Source organism: Sorex araneus, chromosome 4 (genome assembly GCF_027595985.1).
Source record: "Sorex araneus isolate mSorAra2 chromosome 4, mSorAra2.pri, whole genome shotgun sequence".
Taxonomy (NCBI): Eukaryota; Metazoa; Chordata; class Mammalia; order Eulipotyphla; family Soricidae; genus Sorex; species Sorex araneus.
In genome coordinates, this window is record NC_073305.1 from 77,592,332 (window position 1) to 77,619,125 (window position 26,794).

Below are 26,794 nucleotides of genomic sequence, written 5' to 3' on the forward strand. Positions count from 1 at the left end.
AAAACAGTGATGGGACCAGAGAGATAGTACAGCAGGTAGGCACTTGCCTTGCATTTGGCTAACCTAGGTATGATCCCCAGCACCACACTGGTCCCCCCAACCCCCCAATCCAGCATCACCAAGAGTGATCCCTAAGCACAGAGCCAGGAGTCAGACCTCAACACAGCCAGGTATAGTTCCAAAACAAACTAAAGAGATAAAGCATAATAAAGTCAGGGTGCTAGGAGATGCTGAGTGGCTAGGACACCTGCCTCGCACAGAGGAGAGTTGAGTTCAGGCCTCAGGGCTGCCGTAGGTGCTGTCGAGGCCCTCGCATCTCCAGCCATAGCCATCTGCACTGTAGCCAGGAGCACAAGCAACCAGAGGCTGTTATCTGCAGCAAGCACAACTAAAGAAATGCGCACATACCACAGCACAGTGACACACCCAGCCCCAGCCAGCAAGCAGTGCCCTAGAGAATGAGCACCTCCCCCTCAGGTGGCCAGCTTCAGGGAGCACCACAACCAAATGAGCCAGTACCACAACCCACAACCAAGCAGACCATGTTCAAAAAAACAAGGTAACAACAACAACAACAAAAGGGTCAGAAGGAGATAGCACAAGGGCAAGGTCAGGAAGATAGTAAGAACTTAGCACATGCTTTGAATGTGGCGAGCCTGGGCACAACCCAGGGCACTACATGGCCCACTGAGCATCACTAGGAGTGACCTGATACAGCACTGTGAGGTTATGACCCAGTCCGCCCTCTCCCCACCCCAAAAAAGAAAATTGGAAAGCACTTAGAAATGATGAGATCAGGGGCTGGAGCGATAGCACAGCGGGTAGGGCGTTTGCCTTGCACGTGGCCGACCCGGGTTCGAATCCCAGCATCCCATATGGTCCCCTGAGCACCACCAGGGGTGATTCCTGAGTGCATGAGCCAGGAGTGACCCCTGTGCATCGCCGGGTGTGACCCAAAAAGAAAAAAAAAAAAAAAAAAAGATGAGATCATATATTGGAACTCACAGGATGACATTTGTCAAAATTCATCAAATGGTACAGTTGGATGTTACTTATGCATTGTCACTTTTAAACACTATGTACCCAGGGTGATACTGACCTTTCAAATATAAACCATCAGTGGACCGTGTCACATAAACCAAAAAAATGTTCCTCCCAACCATCTCACACAGGGAGGAGATGAGCCATCAGTATCAAACAGACACACATGTTATCAGTAACATCTTATCAGTAATTATCAGTAATAGTAGGGAAGATAACAGGATTGTTACTACAATGTCAAAAAATTCTATAGGCGGCAGTTAGCAGAAAATTTCATAGGTGGTGAGGCAGCTGACAGGACAATGGAGAAAGCATAGGATTCAGGAGGGTTTCTGCTACAGGAGATACAAAAATGGGTAAAGGAGGTCCCACAGGATTTTTCCTTGGCCTCTACCCAAAAGGTCGGTGGTAGTAGTACCCTAGGCCAGGAGGGTAGGCATAAGTCACTAGGTCCAGTCATTGGGAAGAGTTCACAATAGCTCGAAGTTGATCCCCAAGGTTTTACTAGCTGGGTTATTCTTCTACCAAGGTTACCTTCTAGCCCACTCTTTCTCAACCAGGCTGGAGAGGGGGAAAAGGGATATGGAGATCCCAGGATATTCCAGTCAATAGGTCATGGTATGAGTCTGGGGGGACAAATGGTAGGAAATGGAGGCGCAAAAAGAAACAAGGTTGGAAGGGGGCCATGGTTTGAAAAAGATTAAGAAACACCGTCTAGTTCATAAAAACCTAGAAGCTAAGAGTTCAGTCCAGGATTTGGGGAAAACCTAGGGCAAGGATGAGCTGGACCCAGGTGGAGCCCTTATTCTGATGCTAATGTCCTGATCAGCAAATCTGGGTTAAACAAAGAATACCTTCTCCTTCAAAATCTTGTGTACTCCAAGGCCATTGTTTTGGCTAATGGATATTCTAGTAGGCGCTTTTTACCAAGACAGATCAGCATATAGGGTAGATCAGCAGATAGCCACAAGGCAGTGCTAGCTCTAGGGGTTTTTACAATACTAGGATTATAAATCCCTTAAGGATTTACAAAGAACCCAAGAAAGGTTTCTTTACATAGTGTATTATTTCTGGAGAAAGGATTAGAATGGTTTATTTGAATCTTGGTGGGAGATGCCAGCATCAGTTTTGCCAACATCAATAGGATTTGCTCATAAGGAGGATGGTAATTGATTCAATACGGACAAATTGTCTTTGTCCCTCCAGATTCAACTCCAGTGCCATTAGTCAGAGAACTCCAAGCTGGAGTTTGATGTAACACATCGGGTTGCCTCTTGTTACTGTCAACTGCTAGCATTATTTGCCCTTTTTGTGCATTTCCAGCACATTTTACTCAGATGGCTGACCTAATAGTGTAGGAACTAGAGACGGGAAATGGGTATGTCTCAAAGGCCCTACCTGACCAGGGGCTGGAGCAATAGCACAGCAGGTAGGGCGTTTGCCTTGCACGCAGCCAACCCAGGTTCAATTCCCAGCATCTCATATGGTCTCCCGAGCACCCCCAGGAGTGATTCCGAGTGCAGAGCCAGGACTAACCCCTAAGCATTGCTGGGTGTGACCCCCCAAAAAAGCTAAAAAAAAAAAAATCAAAGGCCCTACGTGACCATAGGGGACAGATTCAGAAACAGGAAACTTTTGAAGTTCCCTAGAAAGGCTTTCACTAAAAACCACCAACATCTGGACTGCTGTAGGACTTGGGGGTAGTGTAGGTTTTGACCTTTGTGGACTTAAAGAAAGGCTCTACTGTCGGTCAGGACTGAGATTTAACCCTCCAAACTTATTAGGAGGGAGATGTCCCCCTCTTGGGGAATGAGAAGATCACTGCAGAGTTAAATGTATCTAAAATTCTCAAATTTGTGGCAGTCTCTTCCACCTGACTTTCCACATTATCAGAAACCAGGGTGTCTAGGCTCTACTTAGGGCCTTCAGTTTGATGGGGCTGAAAGTGAAGGCTCTTTGCCATTTTTCTTTCAGGTGGTTGCTCTAAGGGGCAAACGAACTGATTTGCTGAATTAACTACATCTGCAATGAATAGTTTTCCATTCCACTCTGGCTACCATGATTCAGCTGTGAACCAAGTTGAAGGTGCTACCTGAGTACATCCAGAATCATGAGGAAGACCTGAATTTCTTTCTTTCTTTTTTTTTTTTTTGCTTTTTGGGTCACACCCGGCGATGCACAGGGGTTACTCCTGGCTCTGCACTCAGGAATTACTCCTGGCGGTGCTCAGGGGACCATATGGGATGCTGGGAATCGAACCCGGGTCAGCCGTGTGCAAGGCAAACGCCCTACCCACTGTGCTATCGCTCCAGCCCCGAAGACCTGAATTTCCTCTGAAAGTGATTATATTCATGAATATTAATTGGGAAGTTTATAGGTCTTAAGAGGCTGAGACCATGCTTTGCATTGGATTCAACCTCCAAAACCACACGCTCCCTACCACCACTAGGAACAGATCCCAAGCAGAGCCAGAAGAAACCCCTGTGCACGGCCAGGTGAGACCAAAATCCTCCTCACAAAATGTAAGTAGGTGAAGCAGGCAAGTATGGCAATGAGTTCTTGGAATGTTATAAAACCAAGACGGGATTTGAAGAAGTTATTCTGTCACTAGCCCTAAAGCAGCTAGAAGCATTTTTGCCGAATCCACTTTATGGATACAGAAACTAAGGCCTGGTAAGACTCTGACGCCAGGGTTGGCTCAGAGAAGCCTGGACCCCAACCCCAGGCCTTCCAGAGAGAAGTTTCAGTAAGAACAAAGAGCTATGTTAAGGACATGAAGGTAAACCACCAAAATAAGCTCTTCCCTTTGATAACTCTATAGCAACAGACTCTTATCTAGGTAAACAGCCCCACACAGGACAACTTGGAAGGAAATCTATGAAACTCTGCAAAGATAAGCACATTCCTCCCCATTCTGGGGGCTAGCCCTCATCTCCACTTGAGATGTGTTCTCTCCTAAAAAGGCTTCTCTGCCCCCTTCCTCATCTCTAAATAAAACTGCCCACTTCACTACTTGTCTCCTCCTGAAAGTCTTGTCTATGTGGGAAAGACAATGGACCTAAAAAGCCTGCGTAAGAATAAAGGATTGACTTTCAGTTCATGTAAAGAGCAATTCCTGGGGCTGGAGTAATAGCACAGTGGGTAGGGCGTTTGCTTTCCACGTGGCCAACCCGGGTTCGATTCCCAGCATCCCATATGGTCCCCTGAGCATCACCAGGTGTGACTTAAAAAGCCAAAATAATAATAATAATGATAAAGAGCAATTCCTTGCTCCCAGCCTGAATCCACAGCTCCCAGAGAAATTGGCTGGCAGGGATCATCTCCCACACTGTACAAAGTGGACTTCAGGAGCAGCTTCATTGCTGGGGCTGGTGAGAAAAGCGGTCTGTACTGTGCAGGGGCTCGCTGCAGACTTCCGTCAATCCTAGATTTTCCCAGCCACTTCCCAAGTGACCCAAGTCATCTAGAACATAGGGTCAAAGCTTCTGTGCACAAGCCTGAATTTCCTTCCAATTAAAAAAATTAGAATTAGGAGGGCCAGAGCCATAGTACAGTGGAGAGGATGTCTGCCTGCATGGGACGACCCAGGATCGATGATGACCCAGGTTCGATCCCAGCTATCCCATATGGTGTCGTCCTCCCCACTCACCCCAGCATCACCAGGACTAGCCCAGTATTGCCCTGTGTGATCAAAAAAGCAAAACAAAAAAGAAAAAACAATTAGGAAAAGGTACTGAGATGGAGATAAAGTACAGCAGGAAGGGTGCTTGCCTCATATGCAGCCAACCCAGGTTCAATCCCTGAGGGCAGAGCCAGGAGTAAGCCCTGAGCCTAGCCAGGTGTGGCCCAACACCAAAACAAAGAATACTTGGGGGAGATAAGAGTTATTGATATTCTCAATGACCTTTAGTTACTTGGGTACACTTTTACATAACGAATTCTGAAAAATCAGCAGAGGTTTCTGCAGAAACACCCCGTGGCACAGAGGTAACCAGTGCAGTATTTTCTCTAATGAGGAAACTCCTACACAACCTATGTCTAGAAGAAATCAGATCTAAAGCAAGGGCTCGAGGGGTCTCAAAGCCAGAAGTAAGTACTGAGCATGGCTAGGTACCGCCCCAAAACCAAAATAAATAAATTTAAAAAATGAGGCCAAGTGCTCACACACCATAAATCTGCCTGTTTTCAAGCAGGACTGTGTATATGTGTACTCAAAACACAGCAAAGGCAACAATCCCAAACTGGAAAAGCCCCAACTCAATGATGGGCAGGTCAGTACCACTCTAATAAGAACCACGTTTTTTTTCTTTCCCTAAGGGAGACACATGGTGATACTCAGGTGACATGCTGTGCCAGGGATCAAACACAGGATTTCCAAATGCAAAAGGTTATCACTCACCCTGTTGAGCCAAAACCACATGTGCCAGAGCCAGAGCAAGAGCTCAAAGGGCTGAGCATGTACTTGGCATGCAGGCCATACCTGGCCCCCCATTGTCTTTGCACGACAGCCAGGAGCAACTCCTAAATACACAGGCAGAAGCATCGCACTCTTCTGGGTGAGTCTCTAACCCAATGAGATAGTAATAATAAAATAACTGCAATAATAATGACTTCGAAAGGCTGCAGAAGCAACAGTGAAAGAGGCCCATGTCCTGAAATGAAAGATGCCCTTGAGGAAGCAAGGCCAGGTATAGCGAAAAACTCCTAACACCCATTTTAGAGATTTCAACAGCAGCAGCAAAGCTCATGGAAGACTCACCTCCGAGGTGCAGGACAGGTGTGGTCGGCAAGCACCATGTGTTTTGACCCCAGCCTCACAATTTTGAGGGGCCCTTCTCTTGGATCCCTGTAGGGGTACCAAATATGTTGACTCAAAACGAAAAATCAGGTAGCTTACACACAAAATGGCCTTATTCAGAAATAACAAGTTGTGAAGCCACAATATCATAGTGAGACAAGTATATTCTTCAGTGATCAAAGCCATAACCTCTTCAGGCAGTCTTTGGAGGGACTGTTAGTGCGGTGAGAGGCCTTCCTTGGGGAAGGAAATCAATGTCACTTCCCAAAGAGATGCTAAGCATGTCAGAGTCTGTAATGTTCCCATGCTGATATAAATGCGTGGGAATCCAGTTAGTCCCCTGACCACTAAATGTTCATTTTTACAATATAAATTCCACTTCAGAAATAAATTTTACTTTTTCAAAAGTAACTCTACAGGACTTGAGAAATGCTCAGAGAGCCTAAGTACATGCTTTGTACGTGGGAGCTGCAGCTCCAATTCATAGCACCACGTGCTCTCAGGCACTGTGCAGTCACTCGAAAGCACCATGCAAGTTTATGATGCAAAAACCTCAAGTTTTCATTAAAAGTAACCATAACTGGGGCTGGAGTGATAGCACAGCGGGTAGGGCGTTTGCCTTGCACGTGGCATTTGCCTTGCACGTGGCTGACCCAGGTTCGATTCCCAGCATCCCATATGGTCCCCTGAGCACCACCAGGGGTAATTCCTGAGTGCAGAGCCAGGAACAACCCCTGTGCATCGCCGGGTGTGACCCAAAAAGCAAAAAAAAAAAAAAAAAAAAGAAAAGTAACCATAACCGATGGGACCAGACAGAGAGTACAAGAGTTATGGTGCTTGCCTCGAATATCACTGACTCAGGTTCAATCGCCAGCACTACATTTGGTACTCTGAGCACAGCCAAAACTGATCTCTGAGCAGAGCCAGGAGTAAGCTACCCACTGTTGGGTAAACCTAACCACTGTTGGGTTTAACCCCAAAATTCAATAAATAAACAAATTAAAAGCAATTGAGGGGGCCAGAGTGATAGCATGGCAGGCATGGTGTTTGCCTTACATGTGGTTGACTTGGATTTGATCCACAGCATCCCATATGGTCCTCTGAGCAATGCCAGGAGTGATTCCTGAGTGCAGAGCTCAGGTTACTCCTGAGAGGAGTAACCCAGGAGCATGGCTGGGTATGACCCAAAGAGTCAAAAAAAAAAGCAATTGAGTCTAGAGATGGGTCAATGGTAGAGCACCTACCTTCTGTGAGGGCAATGAGACTGCCAATTGGGTTATGGCACTTGCCTTAAACATGGTCAAACATGGTCAACAAGGGTTCAATCCTTGGTATCCTATGATCCCTGAGCACTGACCTTAGCACCCCTGAGCACAAAGCTGGGAGTAGCCCCTACAACCAGCATGTAGAGCACAAATACTGTCCTGTGTTACGCCACCTCTCAAAAAAAAACTTGCTAAATAAAAGGGTTATTCGAAACAATGAAATTTGGTACTCATGGTGAACCACTCATACATGCTAAATATGAAGACTTTATTTGCTAGGTTATGGCTTTCTCTGGCTGAGGAGTCTTCTCCTTCTGTAGCACCCTGCTGGGGATGCAAAAGCATTTTTCTTTTCTGTGGTGCCAGGGATCAAACCCAGGGCCTCCTACAGCAATGAATACATTTATCAAATAGTATGAGGGTTAAGGCTCTTTTTCTTGTACAAGGCTGACCCCAATATGACCCCCAGCATCATATATGGCAGTCCTCTCAATAACTTCCAGAGCACAAAGCCAGGAATAAACCCTGAGCCCCACTAGGTGTGGCCCCAAAACAAACAACGAAGGTGCCAGAGCAATGGTACAGAGGGCAGGACACTTGCTTTGTATTTAGTTGACCTGGGTTCGATCTCAGGCACTTTTATGGTCCCAAACACTGCCTGGAGTGATCCCTGCGTGCAGAACCAGGAATAAGCCCTTAAAAGCTGTATGGCCCAAAAAGCAGAAACAAAAACAAGACCACAAACAGCAAAAGAACAATACACTCAATAGGACTAATCCGGTTGGAATACATGCTTTGAATGAAGGAGCGAGCGGAGTTCACCTAGCCAGGAGCAGACATGGGCTCCATTGGATGTGGTCCCAAAATCAAAACCAAAACCACTCAATTTATCAATTATAGTAAATAACTTTCTTTCCATTTAGACATATCTTGCCAACAGATGATGAGAATGAGGAACCATGCCTAGAAATGACTATGTGTTTAGATTGAAGACTGTGGATGAACCTCCAGATTTAACCCTAAATTTTTCACAATTATCCTGGGGTGGTAATAATTCAGTGGCAGAACATTTGCCTTGCATGTAAGGTTTTTGCATGAAACTTTGGGTTGCATCCCCAGCACTGCAAAAGAATTTGCGCTTGGTAGGGGCTGGAGCAATTGCACGCAGCCAACCCAGGTTCAATTCCCAGTATCCCATATGGTCCTCAGCACCGCCAGAGGTGATTCCTGAGTGCACAACCAGGAGTAACCCCTGTGCATTGCCAGGTGAGACCCAAAAATAAGAAAAAAAAAAAAAAGAATTTGCGCTTGGAGAGCTCAATGGGCTAGTGCTGCTTCACATGCAGGAGGCCTGGATTCAATGCTCAACATCACATATTGTATACAGCATGGCCCCCACAGAAGTCCCTGAGCACCACCAGGTAGATACAGGACAAAATCCAAAAACAGATAAGGAAGCAGACAGATAGTACAGAGGTTACAGTGCTTGCCTTACATGCAGTCAGCCCTGGTTCAATCCTGGGCACCATAGTCTCCCAAGCACTGACAGGAATGATCCCTTAGCATAGAGCCAGGAGTAAGCCCTAAATACTGCCAAGTATGGCCCAAAATCAAACAAACAAACAAACAAAAGATTTATTGGGGCCAGAACAGTGAATAGATTGCTTATCATATATGCAACTGACCGAAATCTAATCCCCCGAAATTTGATTGGCCATCCATGATTGGCCAATCTGTCAAGGACTGATACCTGAGCACAAAGCCAGAAGTAACTCAGAATGACTGGACATGGCCCAAAAAACTAAAATGGTAACTGGTTTTTGGGCCACACCAGACAATCAATACTCAGGGATTACTCCGGGCAGTGCATGGGAGACCACATGGGATGCCAGGGATCAAACCTGGGTCTGCTGCATGCAAGGCAAGCACTCTAACAGCTGAACTATCACTTTGGCCCCAAGACTTTTTTTTTTTTTTGCTTTTTGGGTCACACCCAGCAATGCACAGGGGTCACTCCTGGCTCATGCCCTCAGGAATCACCCCTGGCGTTGCTCAGGGGACCATATGGGATGCTGGGATTTGAACCTGGGTCGGCCGCGTGTAAGGCAAACGCCCTTCCCACTGTGCTATCACTCCAGCCCCCCAAGAGACTTCTTAAAAGAGGAATGTAACAGGGACTAGTACAGAAGCAACAAGGTCCAGGGCTTCATAAACTTTTATAACGCCCTTCCAAGAGTTTTGATTCAAAATTCTGGAAATTTTGAGAAAGATGTCTGAATCTTGAAAGTGCACTATGAATTCTGGAAATACTGGTAGCTTTTTTTTTTTTTTTGCTTTTTGGGTCACACCCAGCGATGCTCAGGGGTTACTCCTGGCTCTGACTCAGCAATTACTCCTGGCAGTGCTTGGGGGACCATATGGGATGTCGGGGATCGATCCTGGGTTGGCCACGTGCAAGGCAAACGCCCTACCCGCTGTGCTATCGCTCCGGCCCCAATACTGGTAGCTTTTATCAGTAGAAGATGGCAGCCATTCGGCCATCTTGATGCCACAATCCACAGAGAAGCGGCAGGCATTCTGGTGAGCAATGCGGCCCGGACAATGCTCCGGACCCGAATCGGGGCCAGCAACACTGGGGGGCCGGAGGGAGGAGGTGCCGCCAGCACACCTTCTCCAGATGGAACCCTGGCGACACTGAGCAGCAACTAACACGGCTCCAGGATTCGGGACTGGGACAGATCCTAGCCTCGGGGGCCACTGGAGTGGGGCGGCGCCAGCCCAAAACTCCAAGTGGTCCCGGCCGCCGGAAGTCACGCCCTCGACCCACCCTCGGCGCCATCTTGATGCCACAATCCACAGAGAAGCAGCAGGCATTCTGGTGAGCAACGCGGCCCGGACAATGCTCCGGACCCGAATCGGGGCCAGCAACACTGGGGGGCCGGAGGGAGGAGGTGCCGCCAGCACACCTTCTCCAGATGGAACCCTGGCGACACTGAGCAGCAACTAACACGGCTCCAGGATTCGGGACTGGGACAGATCCGAGCCGCGTTAGCGGCCGCGCGACCTTTTCTAAAACCTGAAAACATACAATCTTTGAATGGAAAACTAATTATCAAATGCCTCCTTATTAGGGTTATCTTGTTTGGGGATATAACTCCCACAACAATAGTGAGTTTTGTGTTGAAATATGGAACGTAATCAAGGTGAAGAGAAAATAAAGTGAGATTCATCAGTTATACAGTTGGGGTGGAGGGCGGGGGGTATACCGGGGATTTTGGTGGTGGAATATGGGCACTGGTGACGGGATGGTGTTTGAATACGGTATAACTGAGACATAAACCTGAGAACTCTGTAACTTTCCACATGGTGATAAAATTTTTAAAAAAAATAAAAAAATAAAAATTTAAAAAAAAAAAAAAAGATGGCAGCCATTCAACAGAAACATCCATGCCTCAGAATCAGCAATCTAGTTATCAACAGGGATGGGGGAAAAAATTTAATGACAGCAAACTCTATTTACCGGAATAATATTTTGTTACTACCAAGTTCTACATGTGCTTTCCCTCTACATGTGTAGAGTGAAAGAGATGGCAGCATGGGGCTAGGTGAAAGATGAAAAAGCTAGTGTTGGGGCTGGAGCCATAGTAAAGTGGGTAGTGTGTTTGCCTTAAATACAGGCTGATCAGGTTCAACCCCCAACATTCCTTATGGTCCCCCTCGCGTTCTAGGAGTGATCCCTGAGCACAGTCAGGAGGAAGTCCTGAGCGTCACTGGATGTGACCCAAAACAAAAACAAAAACTGAAAGACTAGAGTGCTAGCTTTGCATGCAAAAGTCCTAGGTTAGGGCCTAAAGATAGTGGGTAAGGCACTTGCCTCAGATGCAATCAAACTAAGGTTCAATCCCCACCAATCCATATGGTCCCCAATCACTACCAGGATTCCTGAGCTCAAAGCCAGGAGTAAGCACTGCCAGGTGTGGCCCCAAAACAAAAACAAAGGCCTAGGTTAGATTCCCTAGAACCTCATAGTCCACTGAACACTGTCATGTATGGTCAAAAATTAAAAGCTCAGTAATAAATCAATTTTTAATAGAGATGCCAGTTTGATACTTTCCTGTTAAGTTGGGGTGTTTTTTTTTTTTTTTGGCTTTTGGGGTCACATTCAGCAATGCGCAGGGCTTATTCAAGGTTCTGCATTCAGGAATCACTCCTGGCAGTGCTGGGGAACCCTATGGAATGCCAGGGATCGAACCCAGGTTGGCCAGGTGCAAGACAAACGCCTTACCCACTTTACTATCACTCTGGCCCCCCCTATTAAGTTTTGACCTAATAAATAGAGGTTAAACTAAAGAGAAAAGGTACATTTTAAAGGCCTAAACAAAGGGAGTAAGTTCAGAATATTTAAAAATAAGTTTATTGGGGATGCTATGGCATAATGGGGTTGGTCACTAAGCATAGTTCAAGTTTCACAGTGGAAATAATACAAAGTGAAGGTTTTTCTCAGAACCCAATTATAATGGAGAGGCTTCGGGGGGGAAAAAAAACCCGCTGGTCCTCAGCGGAAACTGCAAGGGCATTACAAAGGCTGGACTCAGTGATGGTGTTTGAAGCGGCACTCTCTAGGGCAATGTTCTGGATTTTGACAATAAAAGCAGCAGCTAGGGTTTGGGTTGGACTGAGGAACCTTTGTTTGCTGGGACCAACCACTGTGGTTCCCAGTGCTCTTTACTATGGATGGTACATTTATGGAGTCATGAACGTGTTCCTGGGAGCATGAAGCCAGTTTGCTAACCTCAGATATCACACTATCTAGCCCAATGGTCCTGACCAATTCATGAACCATGACACATTCGGGACTGGTCTCTACTACCAGTTCTTGTTTAACAGCTGGAGCTGGGGAGGGGATGCAGCCACTTGCCTTCTGACTCGTCACATCATTCTCAGAGCCCCCGAGAGATTGTGATGGAGATTCTGACTTTAAAACCTCTTCTTCATCTCCATAGAGAAATTTCTCCTCATCCTCAATGTCAAAGAAATTGAGTCGATTTCTTTCCTGTGTGCTGGTGGAATCTGACAACACACTCAGAATGCGAGAAAATCCACTACCATCCTCCACAGCTCTCTCATGAGGCAGCAAGAAGTCAGTGTGTTCATCAGTGACCTCTGTTTTCAGATCCAATTTCTCTTTGTTGCACAGGAAACTTCCAAACTTCTCTCTTTGAGGACTGTCAGGCACAGCTGCAGTCTGGTCTTCAAGCTTGGAGGCAAAGGCAGCAATAGGACCACTGAGTGGAAGGGACGAATGTCCAGGGTAGAGAGTGTGATCCTGGCTGGAACTGGTACTGCAGGGAAAACGCTTAAGCTGAAAGACAAACACACCTGATTTAGCTCTATGCAGAATTCAAAAATATAAAGATGAATGCTTAGATATCCTATTTCTGAAATGGGAAAAATATAAGCATTAATGTCTTTCTATTGGTAACAACCTCTCTCTTTTGAACATGTGTTTCAGGGCTGGAGTGATAGTACAGCATGTCGAGCATTTGACTTGCACAGAACCGACCCGGGTTCAATTCCCAGCATCCCATATAGTCCCCTGAGCACTGCCAGAACTAATTCTTGAGTGCAGAGCCAGGAGTAACCCCAGTGCATCACCAGGTGTGACCCAAAGGCAAAAAAAACACCATGTGTGTTTCTCAGATTTCCTTCATTCCCCCCCTCCAGAAGGGTTTGAAGTGCCTGGTGCAGAGCCCCCAATTCCTACTTGATGGACATGAAATGCCTGGAATGCTATAAAACAGCCATCACTTTCCAACAGACAACAGTTGTTTTGGATGCTGGATATTCCACAGTCCTTTACCAGACCAGAGGAGGAACAGCAAGGCTGAAGAAGATACTCCCTCAGATGGAATGCACCAAGAGCATTCAGATCAGATGAGTAGGAAAACCATACAAATAAACACATCTTGTTTGGGGTCCACATCCAGCAGTGCTCTAGGGCTCAGGAGTGGCTTCTGAAACTTTCTTTGGGCGTGGGGAGGGCTGGGTCATACTGTCTAGGTTCAGGGGTTACTCCTGGCTCTGTGCTCAATAGGTACATGTCAGTGATCTGAGGTCCATATGGGATGCCGGGAATCAAACCTGGGATGGCCACATGCAAGGCATGATCCTTAGCTGATATTCTCTCTGGCTCCCTCAAGAGTTACTACTGGCAATGCTTAGGGGACGTTATGTTGAGGATGGAACCAGGGTCACCCACATGCAAGGCAAGTTACCTTAAACAATGTCCTATCTCTTTGGCCCCCAATAAATATATTTTGGATTTTTCCTTTAAGTATGAAGGAAAGGAACATAAGATATCCTAAACATGGATCCAGAATTAGGTCCTCTCTCTAGCTATTTGGCTACAGCAAAGGGGAAATAGAAAATAAGGCAGGGGCCGGAGCGATAGCACAGCGGGTAGGGCGTTTGCCTTGTATGCGGCCAACCCGGGTTCAATCCCTGGCATCCCATATGGTCCCCCAAGCACCACCAGGAGTAATTACTGAGTGCAAAGCCAGGAGTAACCCCTGAGCATCGCTGGGTGTGACCCAAAAAAGAAAAAAAGAAAAAAAAAAGGCAGATTTAATCAAAATCCTCATTTTTGTCTGTTGTTGTCCTTATCAAGGAAGAAAACTGAATTCAAAGGAACCTACAGATGTGTTAAAGACACTTAAGAGTAGAGCTGCTTTGGTTGATTTGAGGATAGGAAATGCTGAAATACTAAATGCTAAGCTTCCCCTGACTTCTCTTGCAAGGCAAATGCCTTATCTCTGTACTATGTCAGGGGGCTCCTTCCCTGTTTCCCTTTCCTGAGACACCTTTGATTCCTAAGAGGGTAAATAATCTGGGGCCAGGGATGAAGTTAAAACTGTACAGTACTTGCCTCACCTATTAAAAAAAAAATCTTGGGTTCAATTCCCAGTAGTACCAAAACAAGTAAGACTAACTATTGCTCTTGTCTAACCATCAAGTCCTATATGAAGTAATAATACAGAGTCCCAGAACAGAGGACTGACTTATCTAAATCTAAGTCTTATAGCAAACTGGAGGCAGAGAGGGATCCAGAATTGGAGTCTCCTGATTTCTGGTCTACTTTCCTAGCACTCCTGCATTTTGTCTGCTCTCCAAGGAAAGAGTTTCCTCCCTTTGTCCTTTCAGTTTACTTCACGTAATCTGTAGTCTAAACTCCACAGGGTTATTGACTTAGAAAGCTTACATTCATTCTCCAATGTCAAGTATATGACAACAGAGGTCTCTAGTGGTATGTGAAGAGGACTACAGATTTTTTCGGGGGGGGTGGGTGGGTGGGGAGGGGTTGAGGGGACCACATCCGGTGGTGCTCAGAGATTACTACTGGCTCTACGTGCAGGGATAATTCCTGATGTACTCAGGGGGCCCTATGAAGTGCTGAGGACTGAACCTGGGTCAGCATGCGAGGCAAGTGACCTACCCACTATAGCTCTCTGGTCTTTGTCTACAGATTCTTCTGAAGAGTCCTTCAAGGTGCAGATCACAGACATGACACTGTTAGCTTAGCATCTAGCACATATTATAAAGTTTATGAAAACAGAAATAGGACTAGCAAGAGACTAACAAACCCAAGAGACAGACCTGTGAGGGAGGCTCCGTAGCCACCTCAATTCGCTTGAGAACGGAGTTCTTCGGCATCACAGATACTTCCTCAGGGCAACGTGAATGTCCCAGCTCCACTGCTGGTGGGACACCACTAACTCCCACTGGATCCTGACTAAAGTACCTACAGTGCTCCCTGTCATCTTGTTTTATTTTGATATGGTCTTGCTCTTGAAACTCATGGTCTCGAAACTTAGGGCTACAGCTTTGTCTATGCTGCAAACAGTTCCGTATCCACAATGCAAAACCTGAGTCATCATCTCCCATGTCTGTGTCATCATAACGGGGCCGTTTGGACTCTCGGCTCCTTTCCTTGAGTCCTGTAGAGTAGGAACCTTTCAGTTTGTCTCTATTCCATCCTTTTCCATGCAACAGCTCAACATCACTGCAGATATGGGAACTACTATCAGAATGGTGCAAGATGTCTTGAGTTAAAGGCCCCTCTTCCTGAGAAATGTACCGTTTAAGATCACGAGAATACTGGACAGCATCCATATTCTGTGCAATCCTAAAGAAAGAGATAAGCATCACTGAATATAATCGAACAGGAAAAAGCAAGATCACACAAATCTAAAAGACTGACAGTTGTAAGAGAGCTATTCAATGCTTTGATGGACAACAGAGGATATTTAAAACAGGGTTAGGTGCTTACCTGGCAGGTTAGTTTGATTCTAGGAACTACATGGTTCCCAAACTTCACCCAGCGCACCCCCAACCCAAAGCACAAAACTGGAGTAGACCCAAGAACTACTGCATGTGGCCAGAAAACACACTTTTGAGAAAGTAACTTTCACCAAATCATTAATACAGGGGTCAGAGTGGAGAGCATTCAGTTCCAGCCTTTGTGGCATAAAGAGTAAAATTCACAATAGAATATCCAGTCTTCAGCAGAGAGCTCTATACACCACATGATAGCCCAAAACTTTGTTTTATTTTATTTTAATCTTGGCTTGGGGGGCCACACCTGGCAGTGCTTAGGGCTTACTCATGGTCCTGCACTGAGGAATCACTCCTGATAAGGAATGGGGGACCATATGGGGCCACATGCAAGGCACACACCTTACCCACTATACAGTATCTCCAGCCACAGTCCTAAACATTTTGTGCACAAAATTCATAAACCTTCTAATGATTAAAATTTTTAAAACATTTAAAAAATTAAAAATGTGTTTGTTTTTTAGGCTGTACCCAGCAGTGCTTAGGGCTTACTCCTGGCTCTATGTTCAGGAATCATTCCTGGGTGAGCTCAGGGGACCATATGCAGTGTAGAGAATCAAAACAAGGTTGGCTGTGTACAAGTAAAGCATCTTACCTGTGGTCCAGAGAATTAGGTATGAATCATAGAAATAAAAAGAAAAATTAAAAAGAAATAAAAAGATTTTGGGGCCACAGTGACGAGATATTGGTTAGGGAATTTACCTTGCACATGCGGCAGACCTGGGGTTGATCCCAATGCCCCATATGGTGCCCTGAGTGGTCCCTGATCACAGAGACAGACGTAAACTCTGAGCACCACCAAGTGTGGCCAAATAAAGGAGGAAAAAAAAGATTAAACCTCAGGGCTGGAGAGACAGTAATACTTGTATGATGAATCCAATTTGATCCTCAGCACGTCATACTGCCCACTGTCAGGAATGGCCCCTAGAGCACTTCCAGGTGTGGTTAAAATCAACATTCTCCCCTCAGAAAATAATTTTAAAAGAATAAACTATCACCTCCTCTACCGTATTTATCCCTTACAAGAATCCAAATTCTTGTTACTTTCCTCTCCCACAACAATCTGGGGAATTTTGAGGTCTCACTAGGGTATTAAAAATGGAAAAATAAGAATGAATCATGGGTCAACTCTAAAATCAAATATAACAAGTAAAACATTTTACTCTGTAGTTTTTTGTCAGCCACAAAGACACAATTCCAGGGAGATATTCATGAAGTCACTGTATTGTTAAATCACCATTTACCATATGAAGAGGCTTTGATCCTATTTCTGTAGGAAAAGAATCTCAGGTCCCAAAGCAGTAACAAGTTCCTCTATTCTCCCAAGCTCAGCTCCCACTAGAATACATATCACTGCAGCACAGCACACCTAGGTCTAATCTAGCACTAAATTATCAAGAAGGTAGAAAACATTGACAACGGGTCTTCAGCAGGACCATGGGGAAGGGGGATAGGGGACACTGGAGCCATGGGGGAAGGAAACAGATGCTCTCAGGAAAGGAGTGGTATGCATGAAACCTTTTTAAAAAGTGCCCATTAAGGAGGTAGGGTTGAGGGGTGGAAAGGGAGGTAGGGGCACTGGTAAAGGGAAACTGACAATAGTGGGGGATTTGTGTTAAAACGTTGTATGCTTGAATATCAATTATGAATAATTTTGTAAATCACAGTACTTCCTAATGAAGCACCTTACTGCTGAGGTAAGGAGCTTAAAATTTTACAAAATAATTCTCTATAAATTTTTTAAAAAGGATTTTTTTTTCCCTTTTTTGGGTCACACCTGGCTCTGCACTCAGGAATTACTCCTGGCGGTGCTCAGGGGACCATATGTGATGCTGGGAATCAAACCCGGGTTGGCCACATGCAAGGCAAACGCCCTATCTGCTGTGCTATTGCTCCAGCCCCTTAAAAAGAATTCTTAAAAAAATTTTTAAACATCTCTTTTTAAACATGAGATCAGGTATTGGGGATCGAACCCAGGTGGGTCACATACAAAGCAAACACCCCCTGCTGTACTATCTCTCTAGCCTCTGATATCTCATTTTGTAAATTTTTCTGTGACATACTGGTTTTTACCTGATTTATGAGAGATTCTTGGTATTGTCTAAGAACTCAGAGAAACCATCTCATGTTTTCTACCTTCTTTTTAAAAAATTTAAAAAAGAATTATTTTGAAAAATGTTAAGCTCTTTACCTCAGCAATAAGGTGCTTCATAAAGAAGTACTGTGATTTACAAAATTATTCATAATTGAGAATGCTTCCCCAATCCTGTAACCCGAGTATAGAGCTAGGAGTAAGCTCTGAGCACTGCATGGTGTGGGCACAAAAATAAACAAAGAAATTAGCTATCAAGTAAATACAGATAATCAATTTACTGATCAGACAGTCATGTCTTCTTTCCCAAGGTCACCCAAAGGATAAGGGAGAATTAGTAAAAGTGAGTAAAAGTGAGCCTCAAAAAGGGTCCAGGAGGGGCTGGAGCAACAGCAGACTGCTCCTACCTGGAGCAGCAGGTAGGGCATTTGCCTTGCACGTGGCCGACCTGGGTTCAATTCCCAGCATTCCATATGGTCCGAGTGCAAAGCTGGGAGTGAGACCATATGCAGTGCCAGGAATAAAACCACAATGGGCTGCATATAAGAAAAGCACCCTTGCCTCTGTACATGCTCTCCTGCCCATTTGCTTAACTCAAAACTATTTTCAAAAAAAAAAAAAAAACATTTCTTTCCCCAACAAACAAGTATTTAATATGCATCTATATAACTGTGGGGCTGGAGCAACAGCACAGCAGGTAGGCCATTTGCCCTGCACGCAGCCGATCCAGGTTCAACTCCTCCGCCCCTCTTGGAGAGCCCAGCAAGCTACCAAGAGTATCCCACCCGCAGGCAGAGTCTAGCATGGCAAGCTACCCGTGGCATATTTGATATGCCAAAAAAGGTAACAAGTCTCACAATGGAGATGTTACTGGTGCCTGCTTGAGCTACCTAACAGTTCTAACTGTTAGAACTACCCCCTAAAAGAAATGGGGGGGGGAGATAAATGATGAAAGCAAGAAAAACAAAATCTGAGGGAAAGGCAGGGTAGCTGAGGAAAAAGCTGATGAAACTGAGAACCCTGGGGCGTGTTTAGGCCTCCTCACCAAAACCCTCCTCCTCTTCTGTGGTGGCATCCTGGTACTGCAGATACTCAGAAACAAGGTCGTTTTGCTCATGCTGCTTCCAGTCTCGTCCATGCCCTCACCTCTCTATCAGTAGAAGATCTTCCAGTGGAACATGGCAATGAGATGCTCTGAGATGCACTTAAACAGTGCTGTTATCAATGACAGTGACTGTCATCTTGAAGCCTCAGGTGGGATGTCAGTCAGCGCTTTTGACATTGTTAGGGATTCATTCCATGAAGCACCTACATATTCAGCATCCTCTCATCGACCTCCTTCATGGACATTCATCCACAGAATATGGCAGCCACAGTGAGGTACTGGCCATGGCAGGGGTCACAGGCAGCCCTCATGTTCTTGGCATCCAAGACTTGCTGGGTGAGCTCAGGTAGCGAGGGACCAATACTGCTGGTCTGCTGTGGCTTATTAGAAGGGCATGAAGAAGTTTGGAGATGTGGGAAGGAACCACACTCACTACCAGTTTGCAGAGATCAGCAGTGAGCTGGCCAGGGAAGTAGAGACTGGTGGTGACAACACTCATGGTGGCTGAGAAGAGATGGTTCAGGTCCCCATAAGTTGGCGTTGTCAGCTTCAGGGTGCAGAAACAGACATCATTAAAGTGCCTCATTGTCAATACAGTCTCTTTGGTGTTCTCTACTGATAGAGAGGGTGGCTTTATAGGGCTCACACTGGTGTCAGACACTGGGTGAGGACACCACACTGAAGGTGTTCATAATCTGGTCAGGATATTCTCCATGGATCTTGCTAATAAGCAGGGTGCTCATTACATAGCCTGTGCCCCTGCCCATCGACTGGGTCAGCTGGAAGCCCGGCAGGTAGTCACAGCTCTCGGTCTCCTTCTACACCACATCCAACCAGCTTGGCCCCCTTATATAGTGACCCTTGGTCCAAATGTGGGCTGCCCCAGACTGACCAAAAACAAAGTTGCCTAGTCTGAAAATCTGGCCAAAAGGACCTGAGCAACTAGTGTCCATGGTCCTGGGTTCTATATCCACCAAGATCGCACGAGGATCTTGCCACCTGTGGCTTCACTGTAGTACACAGAAACGCGGTCCAGCTACAAGTTGTTGTCACCATTGTAGGTGTTAGTGGAGTTGATGCCATGCTCATCACCAAATGATTTCCCAGAACTTGGCACGGATCAGCTTGCCACACTGACCAGCCTGGATGCGCACCATTTCCCTTATGGTTGCAATTTATTTTCATTTTTGAGCTTGCCTCAGAGTGTACATCAGGCAAGAAACTGTCACTGTCATCCCGTTACTCATCAATTTGCTCAAGTGGGCACCAGTAACGTCTCCATTGTGAGACTTGTTGTTACTGTTTTTGGCATATCTAATACACCACGGGTAGCTTGCCAGGCTGCCATGTGGGCAAGATACTCTCGGTAGCTTGCCAGGCTCTCCGAGAGGGGCAGAGAAATCGAACCCAGGTTGACCACCGTGCAAGGCAACACCCTACTTGCTGTGCTATAGCTTCATGGGCAAGGAACTATATAATTTCCACTACCCCCAACCCCCTCCATTGCTGGTCTCAGGCTGGAAGCCCCGGAGGCTGGAGCAGTGAGGTCTAAACACTGCAACAAAAAGGTTTAAGAGCTGAACTCAAAACTTTAAAAAAGTGTTTTGTTTTGTTTTTTTAAATTCAGGGTTTTTTTTGCCACACCGGGAGGTACTCAAGGCTTACTCCTGGTTCTGTGGGCAGAAGTCCTCCTGATGGGGGAGGGGAAATCATACGAGGTTCTGAGGAATCAAACTCAGGTTGACCACATACAAGGCAAGTGCCCCATCTGCTGTATTATTAGTCTTCCATTAAAGCTTGCATGTTTCATAGAGAAGCATTTAATTCCTTTCTGAATCTATATAAAAGCACACACCAAGTTTAACAAGAACAAAATTAATTAAATTTTGTCCAGAATTTTCACTTGAGAAGGAACCCTCAGCTCCATTCTTTTAATTTTGGTTTTAGGTCTGGGTAGAGTCACAGAGATGCTATGATCTAGTAAGAGTTTCTGCATGCAAAGTACGTGTTCTAGTCCTTTGACCCAATCCACCTTGCCTATCCTGGTATTTTAGAATCCACATCATCTGGAGATTTTATTTATTTTGGCTTTGGGTCATACCCAATGGTTCTTAGGGACTTGTCCAAGCCCAGCATTCAGGAGTTGCTTCTGGCAGTGTTGGAGACCACCTGGGGCCACAATCAATTCCAGATCTCCTGAGTGTAAAGCATGCATGCCAACCCTTTGTACCATAACCCCCGCCCAGTTTTTTGAAGGGAGAGAGGCCTCACAAGAGGTGCTCAGGAAGTAAAAGAGTCCCACCAACAATTCTGGACCAGGCCAGTGGTTTGTTAAGTGCAAGGGCCCAAGAAAGCCAATGCCATGCTGCTCACACCCTGAGGTGCTACTGCTGGGGTAGGGATAACCTGGAGTCACTGTGTCACGGTCATCCCATTCATCGATTTACTCAAGCAGGCGCCAGCAACATCTCCATTCGTCCCAGACCTGAGATTTTAGCAGACTCTCCTTACTCGTCTTTTCCAATGACTGGAAGCTCTTTCAGGGTCAGGGGAATGAAACCTGTTATTGTTACTGTATTTGGCATATCAAAGAAGCCACGAGGAGCTTGCCAGGCTCTTCCGTGCGGCAGGATACTCTTGGTAGCTTGTTGGGCTCTCCGAGAGGCATATATATATAGATGTATCTATATATATATATATATATAGATATATTTCCCCTTAAGATGATGTGTTGTCCGCTCTGGTATGTGGGACTGGGACATCTCCAAACCGTGCAGCTGCTTGTGCAGCTGCGCAACCTTTCCTGATATACAAAAAATATGCTCAGGAATGGCTCCGCCACCCCTGAGCGTCCATTATCCCAGAGGCACAGAAACCAATCTCAGAATGCAGTGCCGCTGGCAGATATACTCCTGGACTCTGATCTAAGCTACAGTCCTGTGCAGCCCCGAGAGGGAAAGGGTTTCTGTCCCTTGGTCTTTTCCCCCCTGCGACAGCATGGCGACCGCCACCGTTCAGAGCCAATTGGACAGAGAGGTAGGAGTTTGCAGTGATGGGACGGGATGCACAGGGTATCTTGCAATGGGGGAGGCAAAACCGGCCCTGCCTCCTGCCCAAATGAGATCCCGAGCGATCACCCATGAACAGCTCCTCTGCTCCTGAGCAGCCACAATCCCAGCGCCACAGAAACCAATCTCAGAATGCAGTGGCTGCTGGCAGAAATACCTCTGGACTTAATACCAGAATTCCAAAACTGGGCGGCCACTTTCGCGACCATGCAACATCATATGCTCTTTGTTACCAACAATAATACAGTCTAATGATGCCATTCCGACAGGTCTGACTGTTGGAGGAAAACTCCAAATAATGATACTGAGTTTCCTGTCGAAAATTGAATGTAATCTAAGTAAGGAAAGAGTAAAGTGAAAATCATCTGCCACACAGGCAGAGGGGGAGGGGGTATGCTGGGGTTTTTGGTGGTGGAATATGTGCACTGGTGAAGGGGTGGGTGCTCGAGCATAGTATGACTGAGACTCAATCCTAAAAGCCCTGTTAACTGTTCTCACGATGACTCAATTAAAAAATAAATTTAAAAAAAAAAAAAAGATGATGTGTTGTGCGGCTGCTTTTCGGATTATAAATAAATAAATAAATAAATAAATAGATAGATAGATAGATAGATAGATAGATAAAGGCTAAATTAATTAAATACTTTTTTTTTTTTTGACTTTGGGTCATGCCCAGTAATGCTCAGGGCTTACTCTTGGCTCCACTCAGAGATCACTCCTGGCAGGGTTCAGAGGATCATATCAGGTACTGGGGATAGAACACAGGTCAGTCAAATGTAAGGCAAGTGTCCTACCTGCTCCAGTATCTCTCCATCCCTCAGCAATTGTCTTTATACCCACTCGGTTATTTAATTTCAATAAAAATTTTAAGGCCATTTTCCCCTTCCCTTGGTTGTTGTTTCAATGGTCAAGGGTCACACACATGCCTGGCCATAGTATTTGCACATTTTCAGCCCTGGTACTAAGGGGGGAATTGCCCATCTGGCTATGTGGCTCACACACTCAGACACTGTGATCAGTGAGTTGTTGTGGTGCCCACACATGACCATGTTCTAACTATGGCATAGGAGTTATGGTGGCTATGTTTACTGGGGGTCCACTGTGGTGCCTACGTACTATCTTACTTGCCAGAGAATGCACTCCCTGACTTAGCAACTTGTTGGGGGTGCACTCCACTTTTGCAGGGCTCACACAACTGGCTCTAAGGCAGAAAAAAACAAAGGGTCAGAGAGCAGAGCTACAGGACCCAATCAGAGCTTCCAGAAGTAAGCTCAATGCACATGGACAACAGGGATCTGCACTGATGACTACTTGCTAGCACACAGATGCTCAAGCCCATGTGATCTTCCTCCCAGCCCTTTCTTTAATTTGTTGGCTTTGTACCAACAGTACTATGGTGGCTTAGTACTTGCAGATTGACTCCTGGCATGCCAAAGACAGCCTTCTGCACAAACAGCAAGAGCCCTAACCCACTGAGCTGTCTCTCCAGCCCTTAGCTGCTCTCTCAGAGGGACTCTGCCCGGCAGGGCCCACAGTGCTCAGTAGCCACCAGAATAGTACTGTGGACTGAATTCAGGCCTCAGGTGCTGTACCCCATGTGCTATCGCCCCATTCAGAGCCTTTTCCAATATTATACTTTGTATAGAACACATGGCCTAACCTCAGTGTAGGCACCAGTCAAAGATACCACTGAGAAAACAACACTCCTAACCTCCAATACCATTCCAGTACACCATGCCTTAGATGAAGCTTACCTGTGTGCCTCCTCTAGATTATCCATGCGTGACCTCAGTCGGTCACTAAGCCGCTGCTGTTGTTCTGGTGTGCCAACAGAGAAGTGTTCATTGCGAATTGTAATCCTTAAACTCTGTTCCATATGAGAGGCAGAACACAGACTTGCAAAGTCTACCTAAAAAAAGAGCACATAACAGACAACAGGGCTAAGAAATCCTTATGCCAGGCCAGAGCAATAGTACAGCAGGTAGGGCGTTTGACTTACATGCGGCTGACCCGGGTTCAATCCTCGGCATTCCGTATGGATCCCCTGAGTACTGCCAGGAGCGATTCCTGAGTGCAGAGCCAGGAGTAACTCCTGAGCATCGCCAGATGTGACCCAAAAAGAAAAAAAAGAAAGAAAGAAAGAAATCCTTATGCCTACCTCCCATTCACAAAGGGGTGGTCCAACATGTCCTTATTTTTGGATTTGGGGCCATCCCAGTGGTGCTCAGGGTTTACATTTGGTTCTGCACCAGAGATCGCTTCTGGCAGGGACTGGGAGATCACAAAGAGTGCTGGGAATTAAACCCAAGTCAGCTGCATGCAGGGCAAGTGCCCTACCCGCTGTCCTATCACTCTGAACTCCAAGAAGCCATTTCTTAGTGGTTGGGGGTAAAAGAGTACTCCAGAAATAAGGCACTTTAAGATCCATTTCTTCATCCTTTCACGTAGAGGAAGTGTAGATGGGATGAATGCAGTGAATTAAGTCAGTTCACAGAAGCATGTTTAGTGAAGGATGCAAGCCAAAGCTAGGTTTTAAAAAGTATCTCAAATAGAAAAGTCTGTAACTGATGCATGTGTAAGGTCATTTTATAATAAAGACAAAAGGATTAAGCTATGCCTTGCTTTGGAGACAGGTTCATTCTTTTCTCCTTGCTTCCCCAGGAATATCTAACAATCAAAGAAGCCCAGTTCAGAGGCTGGAGCAATAGTACACCAGGTAGGGAATTTGTCATGCACGCGGCCAACCAAGGTTAGAGCCCCGACATCCCATATGGTCCCTAGTACTGCCAGGAGTTATTTCTTGAGTGCAGTCAGGAGAATCCCTGACCATCTCTGAGTGTGACTGACCCTCCCCACGAAAAAAAGAATCCCAACTCAGGTCACTGAGAGATAGTAGTGGCTGGCTCCCTTGGGGCTGGGTGAGGTCTTACCCTCTGGGACACCTCGAATGAAACATGAAACAGCCTGGCATGGGATAGGGAGGCATGGTTATGGTATCATGTTTTGCTCCCTTCTGGGAAAGAAGGATATGCAACTCTGTTTGTTAATAGTACAGCAAGAAAAGTACTTGTCTACTTCATAGTCAACCTAGGTTCTAACCAGGACCTGGTTAGGGTCTATTTCCCCGCCCCCCCACCCACCCACACACCCACCCACCCCTCTATCAGGATGGCCAGGAGGTGATGGCTGAGCTACAGATAAACCCTGGACATCACCAAGTATGGTTCAATCTCCCTCCCCCTGCAAAAAAATAAAAAGAATTCCATGAGCCTATTAAAGTAGTAAGTCAAAACAAAGCAAAAAAAAAAAGTGCAGTGACTGTGAGCTATAATAAATATAACAGTAATAACTCAACAACTCACCTAGTACCAGGATACCTAGAGTTCTGGTAAACAGAGTCACTCAGGGGGCTGGAGCAATAGTACAGTGGGTAGGGCATTTGCCTTTGCATGTGGCCGACCCGGGTTCGATTCCCAGCATCCCATATGGTCCCCTGAGCACCACCAGGGATAATTCCTGAGTGCAGAGCCAGGAGTGACCCCTGTGCATCGATGGGTGTGACCGCCGCCCCCCCAAAAAAAGGGTCAACAGAGAGTCACTCAAGAAAGTGTGAGTCAGAGATAAGACAGCAAAAATGGTACTTGTCTTACAAGTGACTAGCTGGATTCAATTCCTGGCACCCATTCTGTTCCCCCAGCCCACAAGGAGTGATCCCTGAGCACAGAGCCATGAGAAAACCCTGAGCACAGCTGGGTGCAGCCCAAAGGCAAAACAAAACAAATAAAAATACCGAATTTATCACAATGTTTACAATTAAGTCTGAGGGAACTGATGAGATAATGCAGAAGGTAAGGAGCCTGCCATGCATGCAGTGATCAAGAGTTTCCTCTCCAGAGCACCACATGATCTCCTAAGCCCCATTAGATATTAGCCCAGAAACCAAAACAAAAAAAACCCAAAATGGACTGGTGGCTCAGGAAATGACTCCCTGTGCCTGAGTGCCTATTTTGCATACAAGAGGTCAGCATTCAAAACCAGGGACCACACAGGCTCCCTTAGCACTGCCAGGAAACCCCTCAGACTACAATGTGGCCCCCAAGATATAAAGGGGATTGGAGATTTTAAAGTAGTAACTTAGGGCCTGAGAGACAAAACAGCAAATTGGGGGCTTGCTTTGCAAGCTGTAGCCAACCTGGTTTGATCGCTGGAACTACATGATTTCCTTTGCAATGCCAGGAGTGATCCCTGAGCACAGAACCAGGCATAAATAAGCCAGGCCAGATGTGACCAAACCAAAAAAAAAAGCAAAGAAAAACAAAAATCCAAAACAGGAACCTGCCTGAGGCACTACGTGGTGGTTATTAAGAGTGATGCAGTCTAAAGTGAACCTAACCCCACCCTCAGTCCTGCCAGAGGGTAAGAATTCCACTCTGGGGTGCTTACCAACTAAGTCAAGCATAAACTAAGATAGGAACTGTGTTGGGGAAAGCCCCCTAAAACAAAAGGTCCATTTATTTTGTTTGTTGTTTTGTCTGGTTTCTTGAGTCAGCCCCTCAGGGCTCTGCACTGAGGCATCACTCCTTCTGGTGCTCAGAGGACCATATGGGATGGGATGAGATCAAACCATGCCGACCAAGTGCAAGGCACACACCTTACCTACTGCACTATCTCTCCAATCCTTTATAAAGCCTTTTTGTGTGTGTATGTGCTTTATCACTTTTAACAGTGAAAGACTTCATGTCCTGGAACAGGAAGAGGGTGTTAACAGAGTAACTGGAAGTGACCTAAACTAGCTCATGTATGGATCCTCTGCAGCCGACTTCTCCCTGACATTTTCCTCCTTTAAACAGCAAAATTCATTCCGTGGTGGGGAAGATTCAAAAGACTAAAGAACAGAGCGCCCCTTACAGGGAAGAGGGGGCACGACAGGACACAAAAACGTGCTATCTTTCCTGTCCCTGCACAGCCAATCTCCTCACCTGTACTTACCCTCCTTCCTCTCCCACCCCTGCTACTTAAACTTTCCCGGCCACA

General features: G+C 46.0%; 1 protein-coding gene and 1 pseudogene across 1 annotated transcript; both read right to left on the reverse strand.

The window, feature by feature from the left end:
* Positions 1-1,646: 1,646 nt before the first annotated feature.
* Positions 1,647-14,887, reverse strand: LOC129404333 (zinc finger protein 318-like). The gene is made up of 3 exons (XM_055136687.1): positions 14,758-14,887; positions 11,846-12,466; positions 1,647-1,667 (listed from the first exon to the last, which is right to left on the reverse strand). The coding sequence occupies exons 1-3, from the start codon at positions 14,812-14,814 to the stop codon at positions 1,647-1,649; spliced, it is 699 nt and encodes a 232-aa protein (XP_054992662.1). The 5' UTR covers positions 14,815-14,887.
* Positions 14,888-18,618: 3,731 nt separating this feature from the next.
* LOC129404286 (tubulin beta chain-like) lies at positions 18,619-20,045 on the reverse strand (annotated as a pseudogene).
* Positions 20,046-26,794: the final 6,749 nt, after the last annotated feature.

What these genes read in the sequence shown, in the direction of transcription:
- LOC129404333 (XM_055136687.1), bottom strand. Translation starts at nt 14,814, where the DNA reads ATGCCGAAGAACTCCGTTCTCAAGCGAATTGAGGTGGCTACGGAGCCT. An exon ending in CTACGGAGCCTCCCTCACAG is followed by an intron (nt 12,467 to 14,757) that starts GTCTGTCTCTTG and finishes TTTGTCTTTCAG; the next exon opens with CTTAAGCGTTTTCCCTGCAG. An exon ending in ACGTTCATGACTCCATAAAT is followed by an intron (nt 1,668 to 11,845) that starts GTACCATCCATA and finishes TTGTCCCCCCAG; the next exon opens with ACTCATACCATGACCTATTG.